Below are 20,318 nucleotides of genomic sequence, written 5' to 3'. Positions count from 1 at the left end.
CAGCATGTATATGTGTGTAAAAAGGAGAATGTTTGCATCTTACCTGTGTCAGCTTCCCTTTCTTCATCACGTCCTCTCCTCCCCGGTTCGGTTTGTTATCCTCTCGGTCTGACTCTGTCTGGGCTGGATTCAGCTCAGCATACGTGTGGGACTCGAGATGACATCACAGCAGCTCACTTGGGAGTAGTTTCCTTTGTCTAAAATTAAAACAGGTAAACCTTATCTGTCTCTGTCTTACACTTAACTCTGTGTTTTATCAAACAGCTAAGAAAGAAGCAGTGCACTCACTCATCTAAAGCTTTTTCTCTAAATGATTAGTGATGATGCTAAAATGGACAGAATCCAAGTCAGTGTGTCAAGAGAAGCAGTATATTTTAATTTGTATATGTGGGCATGCTTACATGCATATTTATCACAGAAAGGAGAACGACCTTTCAAGCTGGAGAGTTTGCCAGCTGAGCATATAGCCTCACTTTTTTTGGTAAGTCTATTAATAGCACCTTCTTTTCAAATCCTCCTTAAAGGAAGCAAGGCCATTTATTGGTCTTGGTATATTTAGGCTCTTAGCTTCTTCAATTTTGTCAAGCGCTGAATAAGTTGTTTGTTTTCTCAATCAATTCTGCATGCTAACGAGCTGGAGTGAACAGCCTGTTAGCTTAGTGCGGAACAATGACTGGAATCTAGGGGTGTCCCTGACTATCTATCTATGTAAAATTAGACATGACGTACCCCCATTTAGCTAGAATGGAATGAACCTTGTGTTCGACTGTGAGATTGGCAAATGAATGAAGCTCTTTCAAAACATTTTTGGAGTTTCGAACATTTGGGGGTCACCCCTACTGGATACATGGGGAAACTACTGAAATGATTCAGTCCATAAAATGTTTTTTTTCCCTGAAGTTTTTGTCAAAATTAAAGAGATATGTGTACGTTTAAGAGCTCTGCAGGTCCTGCCTGTCATGCCTACAGCTGATCCAACAGACTGCAGTCAGGCTACTGACTTGGTCCAGGAAAAGGGAGCATATCAGTCCTGTCCTAGCGTCTCTTCACTTGCTCACAATACACTTCAGAATTGATTTTAAGTTTGAAATATTCATACAGTTACAATTTGTTTTCAGAGCTACCTGTTTCTACTTAGGTTTTTTTTATTTATCGGAAAGAAAACACAAATAACATCAAAGACCAGGCAATTTTAATCATAAACCAGTCATGAGTAATTACACAATTTATACAGACATTAAGACATCCCATTGAATTGATGTCAACCATGTTATCAAAGCATCCTCATTATTATGACCACAACAGCCACACAGTGTAAAAATATGGGGAAAACATGAGTCAGCTAAGTTTGGTTGTGTTGTCTGCAGGCTGTCATATTACCGATGAACTCTGTCCAACCACAGCTGTTTTCACCATGTTTTCCTTTTTCCACTGAATGGTGAAATGAAATTCTCACACGCATAGCTACGTGCTGTAACACAAGCAAACAAACTCACAGGAAGGGATGATTAAGTAATTATCACTCAACGCTTCCTAACACTGCAATATAAAACGCCGCACTTCTCCTGTCTTTAACTGTCAGCTGCTCAAATTGCTCCGTGTATGATACCTTTTAAATGTCTTTGATGATACAGCTTCAGATTGCACAAAGATTTGCCTTTTATTCATTGCACTTACTCCCCCAAGAACTATCCTAACATAGCTTACACATCTCTGTAGAAGCATTATTGTGTGAAAATACAGACTGGACTTGTGACACCAAAAACACTGCAACAACCTTTTCTTTAGACAAATGGACGAATCAGTGTCAAGTCTTATTCAAAAATATATTGGACAACAAATAAAAAAGGAAAATATGAACTACTTAAGGAGATGGTCCAGAATGAAGTTATCAAATAATCTGGTGTTTGACATAACTGTGGAAGATGTAAGTCAAGGTAAAGGGGAATTTCTGGGTTATCATGTTTCATTAGGCTAGAGTGACGCTAGCTAGGTTGCAACTTTTAGCGACAAACTTTAAGGGGCTATGATTTACTCTGATGAGAGCATATTAAATATCAAAGGGTTTGTTGTCCTGTTCATTAAACTTCATAGAATTATCACTTGAGCCTTTAGCTTCTGTCAACGTTATGGATCTTTACAGTAAATTTCACATTGTTTTTAAGCCGTCAGGCCAAGAGCTTAGCTGTGAACTACCTGTACCAAACAGCAAATCAATCTTTAAAGACTACACAAAAAAGAACAATCTTTGAATACACTTAACACATAACAAAAAAAGCCAGTTTGTTTACTTCACTTGTGTCATTAGCGCGAAGTTTAACACAAGCTAGTAAAAAATTATAACACCTGAAAAAGACACTTAACCACCTTAGAAACAATGGACCTCTAAATGTAGACGTTGAAGTCTTCTGGAAATGCTAATATTCATGTTTTCTCAAGTTTATTTAAACTATGACAGTCGAAAGATCTTTGTTAAAAATGGTGTACAAAAAAAAACTTTGGGGTGTTTTGGTTTAGGCTACTATCTATTTGACTTTGTGAATATATTGCTGCTTTCCTGATAATTACACTTCTAAATATCTGCTGAGCTTGTTGACCATGGTTCTTTTTAGATTGTCTTTTTTTTTCTTTTGTTTGAATCTCTTTTAAAGACACAAAATGACTTGAAGAGGATCCATATCACTACTAGCTTACGAAAAATGTACCCTAAATTGAAAGACATTAAACTCTTCTTCGAGGCTTAACTTAAAACAAAAAACATCCTTCTGTCATTTTAGTTGTTAGCTAACAAAAAAAAAAAGATATCACCCTTAGCTTTCTATGCTAAATGTTAAGCTTCAGCCAGCAACCAGTTAGCTTAGAGACCTTTGGAGGAACTATACTTTCTGGGACAGGGGTGAGTGTGTGGGTTTACTACAGATAAATATTAAGAGGAACTAGTTGGCACCTTAAGAGCCAGGCTAGCTGTTTTCCTGTTTACAGTAGGCCTATTTCTTTTAAGGTTGGCTAAGCTAACTGTCTCATGGCTATAGCTTAATGATAACGTACAAACATGAGAGTGGTATTAAACTAGTTGTCTAACTCTAACAAAGAAAGTCAAAATGTATTCCTTTCATCACCTCTTTTAGTCTATTAGAAGTTAGTATGACCTTCTGTAACCGAGGTCAATTTTTTGCTGGATCTTACAATGAGACACTGTCTGAACATGTAGCAGTAAACAGCTAATTAGACCGTTCTAAAGTCAAGGTTGATGGAAAATGTATGAAAGCCCCCTCATACCCACACAGATGTTATCTCATCATTAGTATTTGAATAGTACTTTGCTTGGGCTACATGTGATCTGGGATTTTATAAGAAAAAAATTCTCCCTTTCTGACATGATTGACCATGATTTCTGATTGACCTGTTATATGGGTATCCCCCAATATATGGAATCAAGACCTTAATTGTTAAAACACCAGTGCAGGTGCAATGTTGGTGTGAAGATGCTTGAAGGCACTGTATTTAAAGGTAGGATGACTCTAATGCTGAAGGTAAGATATACTCTATTCCTATGTAAACACTGCATGGCAACTTAAGATGACAATCATTGTTGATTTTTTGTGATTTGGCATTAAAACGATTACAGTATTTTAAGTAATTCATGCTTCTTTGACTTTCACGGTTTGGCTGTGGTTTGCTCTGCAGTTCTTTGTCTTTCTTTTCTTCCAAATTGTGTGGCCTTTTGAGACAGGTGATTTCTTTGTACTTGTACTTATGCAAGAAGATCTTTGTCTTCTTGGATGTGCAAGTACAGTAAAAACAATACCTACTTCAATGATAATTGAAAAACAAAAACAAAATATAAACACTTTTTATCTTGTGAATTTGTGCACATTTTATGGAATACATCTTAAGGAATAGACCACTTAATTGTAATTTACAGCTAATATAAATATATTTTTTTACAATTATCGTATTGTTTATATTGATTCTTATAACTTATTACAATCAAAATGTAAAATAAGCACAACTACTAAGATATTTCCTTGTGAAGTCTTTCTTGTAACTGGTAATTATAACCAGTGAGTAAGACTTAATAATTAACAGCTTAAAATGTTGTGACAGACTGATTGTGCAAATTTGAAGGAAGCATGTTTTTACAATGAGATGGAAGAGGACCTGGTTATTAAGCTCAACTTAGACTGCCTCTGCCTTTTATCATAGATTTAACCCAGACACCTTCACCTCTTTTAGTGGTTGTCAAGTTGTCAATTTCATTGCACATTTTTGTCATAATACTCAATATGTTTTGTTAAATTAATGCTAGCAAATAAAAATTAATAAAAGCTATGGATTATCAAATTAAAATACTAGAAGTTCTATTTGAAATACTTTGGGGGCTGGCAGCTTCAAATGGAGCAAGAACTGTTTATACTGGGAGCAGTTTGAACTGTCTGAAATGAACTGCACACCACGCTCTTACTTACCATACACTTATCTGTGATCAAAAGATAAAAGACAGGAAAGCAGTTTTCAGTCAGGTTTCCTTGACACAAGAGTCAAGCGGTTGAGGGTTTTTGATTTTTTTTTGGCTTGCTGTGTTAGTTTAGAGTCAAACCTTACACCATAATATCATTTCAGTAAATATACCATGATGTCTAAATAACAGAAAGGTTGTATTTGTACACAACATTTAAAAAAAATGCATCATCAACAACAATGAAATGTGCAGATGCACAAATATTTTTACAAGAAAAAAAACTCAGTGTAACATATTTTTCACAGGTTACAGCTTCACTTTGTGATGATTGGATGAAAACATGCACAGTCATAGAAGAGGAAAATGTACCTGATCGATCAAATAGTTATCATAAAAAATGTGACTGTTGGAACAGGTCCTGATTTGTGCATGTTGCACTAAATATTATAAATCATTTCTCGGTAAATTGTTACAATGTAAAAAAAGAAAAGAAAAAGAAATGTCTTAAATACTGCCCTCTATGAATTTAAACTGGTACTGCATTATGAGTAAACTGGTACTGCATTATGAGCCATTTTGGGTAAAATCTTCTCTAGAACTATAAATAATGATGTAATTGACACTTCCATCTTTCAGAGGAATTTCCTTTGATTTACTTTATAAGCTGTTGACAGACAAAACACTTGTTGTTTAAGATTCTCACAATACCCTCCAGTGTATTTACAGTTATTGCACCAGATACTTTGTGGAATCCTCTTCCAACTAAACGGAGGTCAAGACACTAATAAGTTTGTCTTTCAGAAATCTTATATCGCTACTCTTTTCTCGAATTAAATGGTTATATCTTTTAAGCCTGTTGCTATTTAAGGATAGTCCATGAGCAGCTCTCCATTCTTTTTAAGAACATAAATAAATGTCTATAATTGTGTTTTTGAGCAAACAATTTGGACAGTGAAATGTCTCATAAGGTCCAAGAGAGAAGTTGCAGCTACATGCATTTTGTAGTTTTTCAATTACAGATTTCCCTGAAAATGATCTATCAGAACACATGCATGTTTTATGGTTTGAAATAAACCAGTTGTGTTTTGTTTTTTTGAATGATTAAATGTTATTTCACTGGTCTCGACTAACTAGACTTTCTTTCCTGAGGGCTCAGATATACTGTGTAATTAAGGTTGGAGGTGTAAGAGTCAGATCGAAGCGATAATTCTCACTTGATGTCTCAACTTATGTAGCTAGTAAACAGGCAAACAACAGGAAGCTTCTGAATGTCTCTTGGTTGTTGCTTTCACTTAAGAAGAGAAGCACAGTCTTCAAACCAAACATCGTAGCGTCGTTCTGTTGGTCTTCCGACCTCTGCTGTGTGTCGGCCACAGCCGGTTTAGCAGAATATGACACCTAGTCACTACAGCAGCCACTGAAACTACAAAAAACATCTCCAAAGATGTGACACGACGCCTTATTTTTTTTTTTTTTACACCTTAACATCAAGGATCAGAATTTTCCAATAAATAAACTACGTGATATTTAAATACCCTCTTCCACACGTCTCCAGGATAATTCGCTGCTACATTTACAAAGTGCTCACGGCGAGGCTTCTTCACCAAGGTGCAAATTCCTCAGCTTCCTGTGAAGGCAGGAATGGAAAGGGAGGGGAGGGGAGGGGGGGGTCAGAAGATCTGAAGGGGGGGGGGGGGGGGGGGGGGAGAGAGTTGGAAAAACAAATTGAGAACAAATGGACCCACAACAGGCCCAAACTGTCTAGATTGGATTAATAATTGTTTATTTTACTGAATGAACTGCCTCCATTATCCTTGGCCAGAATGTGCAGAGAGCTCTGCTCCCTGGAGGCCAGGAGGAATTTATGAGCTCATGTGGTTGACGCTAGAAAAACGGATGGAAAGTGTTTTTTTTCCCAGGGCGAGCCACAATCTCCAATAGTCACCACTTCCAGTAAATTGTTACACCCGGAGTACAGTTAAAATGCTTGTCAGTATGCAAGGATATATGTATGGGGGAATGTGAGTTTTTTATCCAGGATTATGGTGATTTAATGGTATTTTCAAAAGAAGTAAACTCTCTAACCTCTTTCTATCTCAAAGTGCTCTGGTCTCCGCCTCAATCTTCCTCTCTCCATGGAGGCTTTCGGGGTCAGCGGGGGCCACCGTCTGCCTCACTGCAATCTCAGGTCCTCCACCATAAATACCCAACAAGTACTGCCATGTCTCCTCTGAGATCTGACCGTAGTCTGCACCTGAAGAGAGAAGGACCAATAACAGAAACATTCAATGAAAGCCTGTGTTTCTTTTGTCCTTCTTTTTCTACTCGTGTTGACTTTTACCTTGCTTGAGTTGTACGTGTCCTCCTTTCATGACACCTATTTTACTGTTGTCGATGGGACCGGGTGGCTCTGTAGAAGACAAATATTTAAAAAGTGCTCAAAATAAAGAGAAACAAATAACTTAGCACACTATTGAAGTCTTTCTGCAGGGTCATACCGTTGTCTTTGCCCTTCACAAAACTCTCCCACTCTCTGAACCATTGCATGCTGATGCACAGGATCACAGTCGGAGCCTCCTCAGCCTGAAACTCCTTGTTCAGCTACGGACAAGAGAAAACATGCTGAGTCAGCATTTTCAAAAAGATATGTTTAGACACAGCTAACACCTTGCTTCTTTTTTTTTTTTTTTTACCTTGATGAAAGTGTCTATTTCAGTTTTTCTTCGTTTAGCCAGAGCCTCAATCTCCACCTGACAGATGGCGCACATATACAGGTGGTTCACTGCTGGGCCGCCTCCAAAGCTGAAGACACACAACAGACATTTAACAAAAGAACTCAGAAGAAAAATGATCCAAATGAATGTGAATAAGCAAAATCTAAAAAAAAAAATAAAGGCATTTGTTTACTGATGCCAACATGCTGATCAATTCAGACACTTTTTTAACATTATTGCAGAGCTCGAGTGTGACGGCAATCTTTATAAGCAGTTTGGACTTTCAGCTCTATTTTACAAAACAAAAACCCAACATTAGCCTGCTTTAAATCAGGAGATTGATATGATTTCTTTTTGGACTGTAACATGGGTTATCTCGCAGAGGCACCTGGCTGCATTCATATTCTGCCAACTATCACCTGCCAAAAATCAGTCTGTAGAATCACAACACTTCTAAGCTGATATGAAGTCACCTGTTGTAAAGGTACTCCCAGACATTCTGGGGAACGATCACGACCAAGTCATCTATGTAGTGGTACTTGTTGGGAGGGATTCCTGTAAGGGGGGGGGGAAAAAATCCTGTTAAATGGGAAAAGCATTACAAATTCTGGCCGATTGGATTTTTTTGTATCCTACTTCCCAAAATCCCTTATCTCAGCTGTCTGCTTGAACGATAGCCTGTCACTCAGTAATGCAGTACACTTGTGGCTAGAGATGCTTAAAGTAGCCAAACACATGTTGTGAATGCTGCGCTTTTTTCTGTCTTCATGAGGTTGATCAGTTTCTTCTCAGATGTTTGGACGGAGGGTGCTAGCTCGGTGCAGAGCTAAAACAGTACAGGGGAGTTAGTTAGCATCCCAAGCTGCTGGCTAGTCGTTGACAGCAGACCATCAGAAATCCCCTCTGATCAGTCGCTGGCTGCTTCTTGTGTCATATCTTCTTTTCACTTTCTAAGCATGTGAAATGTGTTCTATGTGATGTGTGAATGGGAATGCTTTAAACATGTTTGAAGGTACTTTTTAATTGAGCTGTTAGCAAGAAACGTAAGGTACAGTAATACTTGTTCTGTTGAGTTAGTATGTTGTCTTCATCATAAGACTGCTAAGATTTATAACTGTTTATACAGCTGGAAGAAGTTCATTACCCTTCATAGAAGGTTGTTTTTGTCCTCTTGTTGTGATATATCAGGAATTTGATCTTTTGCTTTTTTTTTTTTTTTTAGACGCACATTTTTTCTGCCACATACCTCCGTGCTGACAGAGAAACGTGTGGTTGCTGATGGGGCCGGGTTCGGCAAAGGTGTTGAACTTGTTCAGCCATTCTCTGGAGATGTAAAACTGCAGCAGGCTGGGCTCCTTCATGTTGGCCAGAGCCACAACCTTCTGCCTCTCCCTCACAGACTCCTCGCTACTTTTTCTGAACAAATCCGAGAAAAAAAAAAAAAAAAAAAAAAAGAAGTTATGGACATTATTGTTGGAGCATATCAGCATCGATTGAGTATAAAGAGTATTAATAATGAATGCTCACCTATAAAACAAAACGTAGGCCTCTGCATTCTGCACCACAGTCTCGTGGACTTCTGTCACATACTGGTCATCGAACTCATACCACTGGCCGTTGATCACATTCTGACAGTAAGCTATATAATGTCCACCTGAAGCAACACAAACAACACATGAAATAGAAAAAAATAAGTGTTGGGAAAGAGAGCTGATTGAAATAGATAAAAACATGTACACGTTTCCTCATTTTCCAGAAGTTGTTAACGGTCAGGAAGGGGGGGGGGGGTTGCAGCTGTGGACTCAGGGGTGTCTCAAAGTTCAATGTAAATCTAATACACACTAAGTTTTCAGTTGGTGTTTATATATACACACAGACAACCTGAGAAAAAGCAGGGAGAACCTCTCGCTACCTCTGAAGGTGGAGAGTATATAAAAGCCCCCCCCCCTCCCCCACATGCAAATAAGTTGTGAAATGTTTTCATCTGTAGGATATGAAGCAATATCTCGTACTTCCTGCGGTGCCATGGTGACAGATGACTGACAGCAGGTCGTAGGTGGTCACTTGGGACGGACTCTCCTTGGCCAGGAAAGGTCTCATGTCGAGGCCCTCCAACGGGAAGGACACGTGACTGCCGATCTTGAACGAATACATGACCTCGTGCCGGAAGCGTTTCAGATGAATACATAAAATCTGCAAAAATAAATGTGGGGACAATCCCGTTAAGTTGCCGCCCAACACTAAAAAACAAGATGGAGATGAGATAACAACAAAACGTGTACCTCTGGAAGTCTAAGTACTTTGCAATATTTCACACCATTTCTTAACCTGCAAAGAAAAACAGAAGAAAGAGAAAAATCAAACGCAAAATTAAATAAATATTCTTGTTTAGTTTATTAATTTTACTCGTATGATTCAAAATAATGAGGGACATTCTCCAGGCTTCATAGGGGTCTCTACTTTGATTGACTCCATACTCACTTTTTACATCTCTCACAGCTGTACATGTTGTCCCCTGGGGAAAGGAAATATGAAGCATTGAATGATCTACACTTTTTAAATAAAATGTATAAAAGTATCACAGTAGAGTATAGCTGCACATTTACCTTTGAGTTCATCTGCAGCAAAAAAAGCAGCCAGGCAGTCCTCCAGGGTCACCATTGGCCCCCAAAACCAAGTGGGGATACATGAAACTACAAACCTGTTTGGAGGCAAAATACAAAGAGGAAAAATATCATCTTCACCTGACAATAAAATGACCTAAAAAATAAAAATAAAAAAAAAAGCTTTTCTGCATGAAGCCGCACCAGCTCCATACAAGTGAGCTCATATAATATGTCGTTTTTATTCAGAATCTCTCGCACAGCATAAAATCTCTGTGATGGTATTTGTTGTTTTTTTAATTCTCAAGCAGCAGGACCGACCTCATGGTTACTTTTAAGCTGGAAAATGCTCCTGACAATGCAAAGGGACAAAGGTATATCTAGGGAAAGTGACTGTGACATCCAGCATTTGTTTCTAGACTAGAGTTTTCGCTTGATTATTCATTATAATTATTTATTGTACCTACTGCACAGCACTTCATTTGACTTCACGCACTTCCCTATGCTGTGTCTGAACTGTTCCAGCCTCTGGCTCAGTGTGGTTCAAGTACCTTTGTTCTTCACTTGAGCGGCCTACAGTGGATCTTCTGTACGACTGTGTTTCTCATGTTTTTCCTCTGTGTATCTGTTGTGTCTCAATGCCTGCTGCAGATCTAATTTCCTTTCCAGTTTTTGTAGCAACATTGAGCAACTTTATGAACTTGTCAATCCACACCCTACAATCAGTGCACTACAACTGCTTTCTCTTTTTTTCTCTTTGGAGACTTCTTTTTTTTAGATTGGCCCCGCCTGATGTATGCTGCTGCATCAAGTTGTTGAGTGAGTGGAGGATGAGAGGCTGAGGTCCAAAGTACCCCCTTTAAAGTGCCTCAGTAACAACAAGAGGAACCAGCACAAATCTGAGGACCAGTGGAGGATGGGAAAACAGCGATCCAAAGCCCCGCTGTCATCACATCTGAACTCCAGGATACAGACGCCAGCCCTGCTGTATCCAAAAAAACTCTTAACAAAGGGAAGTGTTTCGACTGAGTGTACAGCTGATTTCTTTTTATTTATTGTTGTTAGAAAGCCGGTAAACAACACAAAAATGGCAACATCTCAGAAAAATCTAAGAGAATGTTCTGCCATAAAAAAAAAAACTACCCTCTGGTACATATTAACTCCACTTTTTTTTTAAATCCCTCAGCAGTCTTGCTGAGTCATCTCCTGGCTCAGTACTCGGGTCTTGTCTTGGATGACTGGGACAAGAATTTCACGGCCCTCCACAGTCCACATAATCTCTCCAACCAATCAGTGCTGGACGCAATCCCAGACGTCCTCGAGGCTCATTTGCTGCATGAACCATTTTAACGTTTTAGAGATGTTTGGATGTCATCTTTCCAACCCGATATCGATAATGATCCCTACACCTGAGCCTGAGTCCACAATGAGACCCCCTCTGATTATTGGCTGAAAAACACAGAGTGCTGAAGCTACACTCTGCATCATTTTCACATGAGAATTCTTCAGTTTTTGCCTAAAACAGCAGTAACAAGTGGCACCCACGATGTCAGTTATACATGTGTAGGCTACTGTTTCTGAGAGGAGTAAACGTTTAATAAATGACTGTATCAGATTTGTGTATGACTGGCTCTCTTACTGATACTACACTAAGGGATATTAAGAGGCATTTCTCATTCTACTATCAGTACATGAACAACTCTCTGAGCTAGAGCAGCTTTGGAGGCATTCTGTCGAGTTTCTTTGGAGGCATCATTCGATCATAGTAGAGGTTTGCAAAAAGGGAACAAGAGCCAATTTGCTGAAGAAAATGTCGCAATGTGTTTTAAAAGTCAGCAAAAAGGAACTTGCTGTGGTAACTCAACCTTCACCACAGAAGTGGATTTTTCCAGAGATATCGTTACGCTGGTAGTGTTCATTGGATCTCCACCTAAATCTAAATGAAATCACTTCCAGGAAATTGCGCAGCAAATCATACAAACAGCCTCATCATTTTCCCCCAAAACTACTTTCCACTCAGTTTAATTTTTTAGTGCTTTAATTTGTTTTTACTCTCCTTTTATCACAACTATTTTTCTTATATTATTATTGTTATATTTCTTATATAACATGTATTTTTTTCCTATTAGTGTGCATTAGTCGCTAAATCCATTTTTGTTTGTACCATGTTTTCTCACTATCTCATGTCTTTTCTTTCCTGTTTTTCAGTCGCTGGAAAGCACTCTGAATTGCATCTGATTAGTATGAAAGGTGCTATATAAATGAAGCTTGATGGATTGATATTTAAACGTGGTCCACTGACTTGCGTATGGAGTCCATGATGAAGGTGATCCAGCCCTGCGAGTTGTAATTGTCGGGACAAACGCCCGTCTTTACTGGAAGGTTCTGGTGTATGGATGAGTGGAGCTTGGCCAAGTCCTCTTTGCCAGGAATAGGGAGGGACAAGTCTTGGAAGGTTTCCACTGTTGTAGAGACCTGTCACACATTCAGAGACGTGGTTTACACAGCTTGCATTTACCCGAGGAGCTGTAAACTAGAAGAGGTGGATGGGTGATTCAGGGTTTTAACTGGTATTTTATGTGGGTGTATGACGGTGTGCATGTGAGTGCATGTGTAGGCATAGACTGTGCATGCTTAATTTTTTTAAACACTATATTCTTTTGAACATGAATATAGTAACTGAGCATTTAAAAAGGTTTTGAGAAAATAGGGTAACGAGATATGCTGTTTAATCAAAATAATCTCGGCTATTTTTTCTAAGTGTTCCCATCCATTCTCTAAATTAAGAATTTAAAAAAAAAAAAAAAGAATCAATCATGTTTTAGTAAATACCAATGGGAAATAAAAAATAACAAAAATTGTTAAATGTGTTATTGATCTTACTAAAAAATACATATATAGCTCCCTCTTGTGTTTGAACATGTGAAGTGCAGCTCACCCTGTCGCAGGTCAAACACTGGACTAGGCTGAGGATGGAGCCGTCGAAGATGTCCGAGATCACGCTGCGATAGTGAGGCTGTTTCTTCTTCCGGGTGCTGAGCAGCAGCTGAGCTGGAAGATTCGTGATCACAGAACGGAGACATTAAAGGGACACTCGAAACCATGATGAAGGCAGCCTTTGAGCTACAACCTGCCGTGTTCGAATCAGAGTCGGGTTTTTCGTCAGTTAGGTTTAAACACACAAGGAAATTTGTCTTTGTGTTTTGATGAAAAATCCTAATCATAGAAATGAAATTTGAATGCTTTAAAATATGAAGTGAGTAAAAAAAACACTGCTGTCAACCTCAGATCTTTATGCAGTTTTCTAACCGGAGTATGGTCCTCTTTGTTTTGGTTTCAAATCTGCATTTTCTGTAGCTCCACATCATTACAAATAACGGAAACCTCATTATTCTTAAGAGCCTAAAAAAAAAGTTTTGTCAGCTGTTGTCAGATGCAGAGGCTTTAATGTACCAGTCAAGGACATGTTGACTTTGTGTGGAGTGACTGGTGCATGAATACGAGAAAAGGGAACTAAGAGATGTCACCACAACTTTCAGCTGCATGCATTTTCCACAGTTGATCTTCTTGTGCACTGCTAAACATCTCAAATAAAACAGCCACAGCTGTGGTCAATGTAGAGCCTCCTGTTTCGGATGTTTCCTAACCTTTTTTGAAGGAGTATGCAGGTCCTGCAGAGCGGAGGGGACTGGATCGAGGCGGACTGGCGGACAGCTTGGGATGCAGCTCTTGAAGGGTTCTTACAGGGCTGCAGGGAGTGGACTGAGGCTGAGTCTGCGTCTGGGTCATTGATGCTTCATTGTCTGGCTCTAGAAAAACAACATGTAGGCAACAATTTAGAAACAAATAATCCAAACTGAGAATTTCCCCTTTTATAATCCAGCAGGCCTTGTACCTGAGGCGATGTTTTCCTGTGTTTGGGGTGTCCCCGCATCCGATATCTGATTGTTCTCTTGGCTTTGAACCTCGGGGTTTGCTGGTGGCGACACTTCCTCTTCCCCTCCCCTCTCAGGAGCCCCCTCCTCCGCTGCCGTGTCCACATCCGCGTCCTCGTCCATCTCCTGAGAGCCTCCGCGGAGAGGCGAGCCCGACACCCTCCGTTCCTTCAGCCTCTCCTTCTCCGAGATCAACCCGCCGGCGGTGACGGCCACGGTGCCCGCCGCGGGCGTCCTCGCCCCGTCACACTCGTCCTGCAGGAGCGGCTCGCCGTCACCCGCTCCCCCACCTTCGCCCCGGTCGCTGCTGGAGCCAGAGTCACAGGAGAGGAACTCGTCCTCGGACGGGGCGGGGTCTCCGTCGCGCATCTCCTCGCCGTCGCTCCCCTCGGCGCCCATGCTGCACTCGGTCAGCGGCTCCTTTAGCTCCTCGTGTAGCTGGTCCATCAGACAGCGCAGGAACTCCTGAGTGTCCTGCAGCAAGGAACACACACAACACTCACTCAAGAGGAGGATGCATGAGGGCTGTTACATACACATAAACAGTGGACACTTTCATGAGAAACACAAAAATGAAGTATATAGATATATATATATATATATATAGGTGAATATTTGCAACACCACTCAGACCCAGTACAAGCAGGGTCATGTCAACACCCCTAACATTTATACATGGTATGACAATACTTTATAACCCCAGATCTTAATGCTGGAGCAACTGATCAGGTCTTTGACTACAGACCAGTTTCATTCGTACCTGCATTCTCTGAAAAGTTCATGAAAAAAAGGGTTGCTAAACAACTTGTTGATAACCTTGAAGGTAATCAGTTTCTGCACCCATAGGCATTTGCTTTTAGACCAAGGTGCTCAACAGAGTTAGCGAACTGTAAACCTCACTGAAACTATGAAACAGTGGCCTGGATAAAGGCGGTGTGGTGGGAGCAGTCGTTTAAAGCTTTTGATCCTGTGAACCACAAACGTCTCCTTAAAAATCTGCAACAACAACAACAACAACAACAAAAAAAAATTCAAATGACGCAAAAACCTCGGTTTATGTCTTATCTTGAAATGCAAGAGAGCAGTGGCAGATTCGGTTACACCCGGTCACAAGGGGCGACATCGGGTGGAAATTGTAGCGCATCAAATACACAGATAACTACATCCTTCTCGGTAAGAGGCGCACAGCTGTGTAATGCATTAACGTCTGAAATGTCAGCTCAAAGGTTTTTAAGGCACATGTTAAAACAGTGGCTGAAACTGAAGCAAGTCTGTGAGCAGTGACTGTGCTTCCTCTTTTAATCAGAATTTCACAGTTCGTCCTCATTTTAGTCTCTTATTTGTATCGTATTAAAATGTTTCTGTTTCTGTTATTTTCCCATAAACCTACCCAGGGACAGGGGTTACAAATTAGCCACCTACTCTGTATTTTACATATGAAGTATTTTACATATGAAGTTCATTGTATGTGTCCCTGTTAAATAAACGAATACAACAAAACAAATATACATCCAACAAAAACATACGTCCAATAAAACATGCTCCAACCCAGGATACAATAATAAACATTATTACATGTAGTTGCACGTGTTGAGTGTCACACAAACAATCAAACAGACTCATGTGTGGGTTTCTATTTTGTGTATTTTAAGGGATAATCACGTTTTTGTATTCTTCAACAAAGTCGCAGCTGTGACTTTAAAATGCTTCGCTCTTAAAAGTGTTTCAGAGAGCTCCTTGTTTAGCTGACAAAAAAAATGTAGCCCAGGAGGGATTTAGGAACATTCTCAGAGCAACTTTGAGCCAAAAGAAGAGACAGAAATGTGTATCTCAGCGAGGAGGCGTGGTTGACCCCGCGTTGCTAGGTATGACACGTTTTTTTTTTGGTTGATCCAAAAAATGGCGATAAAAAAAGTGATAATGGGCATAGACGGACAGTGAAATCCATTATGTCCAATCATAGAATCTAGTCAGACATTGTGTTATTAGTTATGCTGCATTCATGTGCTGCTTGGGTGGTCCAAGTGACATCGGTTAACAACATATAACGTATTGCTTAATGCTTAGCTCAGAAGATAACTGCCTCTCTGTGACAATGAGCTCATGTCTCTGAACTTCTTTGAAAACTTTATTTTTTTTCCCAGGAACAGAAAATAAAAGCTCTCTCAGAGGGTTGGCTGGACTACTATGGGCACACATTGTGATTTATGTGATTAGAAAGTTGTTCATGTCTAACTGGGTTACATGTACCCCTTCCTCAGCCCCCCCCTCCCACTCACCGTTAAAAATGCATCTACGACTTGGTCTAGTTCTGAGGATCCCTTAAAACACACAAAAAAAAAACTCCCTACAAAAATGTAGTTAAAACTAAAAACAATGTTTCAGTGGAAAGGTTTGACAGTAAACAGAAGAAGACAGTGTGAAGCTGCTGAGTGGTGCCAGGTGTAGTTACCTGCTGGGAGCTTGCCCCTACCTGCTGAGCGTAACCACGAAACATAGGGTTTACGAGTTTGATGCCGTGAGACAGACTGGTAGGGACCACATAGCTGGGCCTGGGGAGGGGAGGGGGGGGGTGACACTATGAGAGTTAGTTCCATCAACAGAAACTACACGACTCGTCACAAGAATGTTGGTTTCACCTTTTGGTTGTTAATTACCGTTTTTTATGCCAGAGTTCTGAGATGAGTTTCTGGTAGCTCTTACACAGAGCGGGCTTCTTATCGGTTCGTACCAATCCACTGCAGTCCAGGAAGAACTGAGTGAGAGGAGGACTGCCAACCAAAAAAAAAAAGAAGAAGGGGCAAAAATAACATCAGCAAAACATGTTTAACTGAAGGGGAATTAACAAACACAAGCCCTTTTCAGACTGCCGTGACTACGCTCATCCATCATCACCTCGTTGTACAGTCATATTGATTCTGCGACGGTGTGATATTGATTCTTGCGGAAGCACGGCACATCGGGAGCGCCACATACACTAGGGCTGGTTAAAAAAAAAACGATTCAATTATTAATTCTCCAATTCAATATCGATTCAGGGAAATCCTGAGATCGATTTTTTTCCCCCCGTTGTAATGCCACCCCTCTCCACTGTGGGGGGGGGGGGGGGGGGGGGACCGTGAATTCAGGTCAGGCACAATTTTGCACTTTTGATCATACTGTACTTTCATGTTTTATTCTTTGTTTGTTAAAGAATAATGCAACTTTTTTTTTTTTAAACAAATATAAGAAGGTACCGTGAGTAGTTATCTGGGGATTTCTCTCATCTAAGTGTAATATTGAATCGAAATCGAAGCATTTTGATCAATATGGAATCGAATCGTGACCCAAAGAATCGGAATTGAATTGTGAGATTGTGGACAATACCCAGCTCTAACAGACAGACAGACAGACAGACAGACAGACAGACAGACAGACAGACAGACAGACAGACAGACAGACAGACAGACAGACACACACACACACACACACACACACACACACACACACACACACACACACACACACACACACACACACACACACACACACACACACACACACACACACACACACACACACACACACACACACACACACACACACACACACACACACACACACACACACACACACACACACACACACACACACACACACACACACACACACACACACACACACACACACACACACACACACACACACACACACAGAGAGGTCATTACTCCTGCGCCTCATTCAGATTGAACGCTAAACGTCACAGAAACGTAAAAAAAACGCAGCTTTGAAACAGCAGTCTGAATAGGGCTCGTGAAAAAGAAGAAGAGGAAGAGACACATCTCTCGGGGATGGAGCAGGTGTGATGACAGGAAGTGACCTCACCAGTTGGACAGAGCTTGAAGAGCGGCGTTCATGTAGCACGAGTTTCCGATGTTTTTCATTCCTGTCAGGCCTGCGTGAAAGGACAGAAAAGGTTCCTTATGTTCACAGAGAGTGCCAAACTTAAAACGAAGCAGTAACGGCTTATTTTTGGACCCAGCTGAACAGAGAAGACCCACAGAGAATTATTTTTAATTATCAGTGCTCGGCTGGAAAAAAAGGCCTGGCCGCTATTCTTAAGCTCCTAAGTATTTATCTCTATTCAAAATGGCAGCTGTGACCTGATATTACAAGCAATCATTTCAATGCTTTTGGAGATAATTCTTCAGGGATTTTTGAATGACTTTTACATCTCGACCGCTTTCTCGACATCAAGAAAAAAAAATGTTGTTTAGTGCTAAATGCTGGTGACTCTTTGTACCTCTGGGTTTGAGTTCATCCTCCTCTGACTCTGAGCCGTCTTCTTCCGCAACAGCAATGGGCACGCCTTTAAGCGGGTGACCTACTGGCTGAGGAGCTGCTTCCTGGAATGAAAAAAACAAAAAAACAATCAAAGATACTTCTAGTGTTAGGCATGTGAAGAAGAGGCTGTGTGAATTTTGAAGACGCAGCACTCGAAGGAGACGTGGCCCACTGCGGAGCGAGAGAACAATACCTGCTCTGCAGACAGACAGTGGTGAGGAGCGGCGGTGACGGGCACCAGCGGCGGCCTGTGCTCCAGGAACACCTCCCGCTCGCACACGTAGCACCAGATCCTGAACGTTGTCAGGTTGACGGTCAGGTTGTGCTTCTTGGTCTACAGAGAAAACAAACTCACAATGATTTTTAAAGGACTGATTTTATCGTCATCTGCTTTAAAAAAAACATTAAAAAAAAAACAAAGAAGGTCAACCGATGGCTGAAGCTGTGAGAGGGACTTACCTGTGCGTGCAGGGTGCTGTGATCGGAGAATGACTCGCCACAACCGACGTACGGGCAGTCGCTCTAAAAAGCACAGAGAGTGTGTTAGAGAGGAACCTAGAGCTGTTAAATCCTCTCATCTATCTAACAAAGGGGTCACAATATCTACATTTCTATCATGAATGAATTCATATACAATGACTTATAAGATGGTTTCTATACTGATTAGAGCTCTCAAGAACTGCCGTCAATGTCAGACTCAAAGCTGATCGTTTGCTCTTACTGACATTGTTCCCTTCTGTTCTGGATCCTTGCTTGTGTTGTACTTACTCTCTGATGTAAGTCACTTTGGATAAAAGCGTCTGCTAAGTGAACTGCAGAATAGATAAATGAATATCATAGAATGATCTTAGAACGGTGAAAATAAATCACAGCTCTAAATCTACAGAAGGTGTGCTTGATTTTCCTGCCAGAGTTTGAAAGCCGCTGCGCTTCATAACAACAATAATGCCGTAACATCATCGTTCATTATTAAACATGAAAGCCGGCCCGTCAATTTAAAGTAGGCAGCTGCACTCAGGAGTTCATAGTTAAAAAAGCCGAACCACCACCCGGCAAAATGTTTTAATTTTGTTTTGTAAGTATTCAAGTCTCAACCGTACCTGCAGACAGGCCCACAGGTTTGGCCCTCCGGCTCCACAAGACTGGCAAGTTCCCTGCAGCAGCAACAACAAACAAACAAAAAAGACAAACTTGATGCATGTATGCAACACAGAAGATCACAATAACATATTTGCGCGCCCCAAAATAATTTGATTCTGAAGGAATGGGTTGCTCTTAGCTGTCGATATAGCAGCTGAAACAAAGCTGAAAATGATAAGAGAGCAGGCTGAATCATGAGGGCTGAGCAGATCATACAGCCAATGAACTGCGCCGGGCATCTCTGACATTGTGAAGAACATGCAAGTGAATGAATGACACCCACCTTGGATTTCTGAAGGAGGTCCTCCTTGGTCACCTCTCCTATGGAGTCCAGGTGAGGACACATCTCTTGTTCAGCCATGGCCTTCTCACTGTCTCACTAATTTTGCACAGGGCAGCAGCAACTAAAAACTGTCGTATGTCAGATGTCACAGCTAAAAGCTAGCTTTTTTTTTGTTGTTGTTGTTGTTAACACAAACACGCGATCTGCAGACACAGAAACGGACGCACCTCGCCTCTGACTTGACAGATGGGACACAAGTTGCACAGCCGTGGTGGTTGTCGTTCAGGCCATCTTTTCATAATAACAGCCCACGTTTAAACCAAATGATCTAACAGCTCTGCAACGTTGAAAGGGCCCTGTGTTTACCAACGAAAGCTCGGCGACCATCTCATGGCTGCAGCGATGACAACATCTTTCATGTGTGACTCGTATTCACCGACACACGCAGCGGACTCGTTCCTTTTCATTGTCCATGGTTTTTAGAAATGCTGGATCCGGGGGAGGAAACCGCAAGACAGCAAGAAATCAAGGAGCCGAGTCGAGGAGGGACGATATACCCCGGCCCACCATCCCTAAACAACTCCGCCCCCTCCCAACCAGAGTCAGCACGGTCCGGCACGGCACGGCGCGGCACGGCACGACGCAGGGCCAGAGGAGGAGACAACAAGGAGACGTCAGCTCAACTCATAAATACTCCTAATGCTTCAAAAGATACTGTTTTTTATTGTAACTCCATTACCTGTGCGTCATTTGCGTATGGCTCTAATGTTAATCAACGTGTGTCTTAATATAAAACATCGTTCAGCTTGATAGATATGATATTTTAAACACTGTTTAAACACAGTACACTGTTTACGG

The 20,318-nt window shown here is 40.9% G+C and overlaps 1 protein-coding gene across 4 annotated transcripts; it reads right to left on the bottom strand.

Annotated features, from left to right (window-relative positions):
- Positions 1-1,175: 1,175 nt before the first annotated feature.
- usp20 (ubiquitin specific peptidase 20) lies at positions 1,176-19,786 on the bottom strand. 4 transcript variants are annotated; one of them, XM_061060657.1, is made up of 24 exons: positions 19,461-19,786; positions 19,138-19,191; positions 18,497-18,559; positions 18,231-18,371; positions 17,997-18,099; positions 17,579-17,648; positions 16,372-16,485; positions 16,167-16,266; positions 13,675-14,188; positions 13,427-13,588; positions 12,718-12,830; positions 12,082-12,254; positions 9,783-9,877; positions 9,658-9,691; positions 9,459-9,504; positions 9,189-9,369; positions 8,704-8,830; positions 8,423-8,592; positions 7,650-7,731; positions 7,156-7,264; positions 6,961-7,063; positions 6,804-6,872; positions 6,548-6,716; positions 1,176-6,141 (listed from the first exon to the last, which is right to left on the bottom strand). In XM_061060657.1, the coding sequence occupies exons 1-23, from the start codon at positions 19,536-19,538 to the stop codon at positions 6,559-6,561; spliced, it is 2,859 nt and encodes a 952-aa protein (XP_060916640.1). In that variant the 5' UTR covers positions 19,539-19,786; the 3' UTR covers positions 1,176-6,141; positions 6,548-6,558. The 4 variants fall into 4 exon arrangements, with proteins under 4 accessions (XP_060916640.1, XP_060916641.1, XP_060916642.1 ...); XM_061060658.1 differs by having other exon boundaries at positions 1,176-6,089; XM_061060659.1 differs by having other exon boundaries at positions 16,188-16,266.
- Positions 19,787-20,318: the final 532 nt, after the last annotated feature.

This window comes from Labrus mixtus, chromosome 17 (genome assembly GCF_963584025.1).
Source record: "Labrus mixtus chromosome 17, fLabMix1.1, whole genome shotgun sequence".
In the NCBI taxonomy this organism is placed as follows: domain Eukaryota; kingdom Metazoa; phylum Chordata; class Actinopteri; order Labriformes; family Labridae; genus Labrus; species Labrus mixtus.
Note: the sequence above shows the minus strand (reverse complement) of the source record. Positions and strands in the feature narration are given on the sequence as shown.

Bases quoted from the DNA above. Each gene is read 5' to 3' on its own strand.
- usp20 (XM_061060657.1), bottom strand. From the start codon at position 19,538: ATGGCTGAACAAGAGATGTGTCCTCACCTGGACTCCATAGGAGAGGTG. The intron at 8,831-9,188 runs GTACGAGATATT...GTGTTGCTTCAG, and splicing joins TCACCATGGCACCGCAGGAA to GTGGACATTATATAGCTTAC. The intron at 7,265-7,649 runs GTGACTTCATAT...GTGTGTCTTCAG, and splicing joins TGGGAGTACCTTTACAACAG to CTTTGGAGGCGGCCCAGCAG.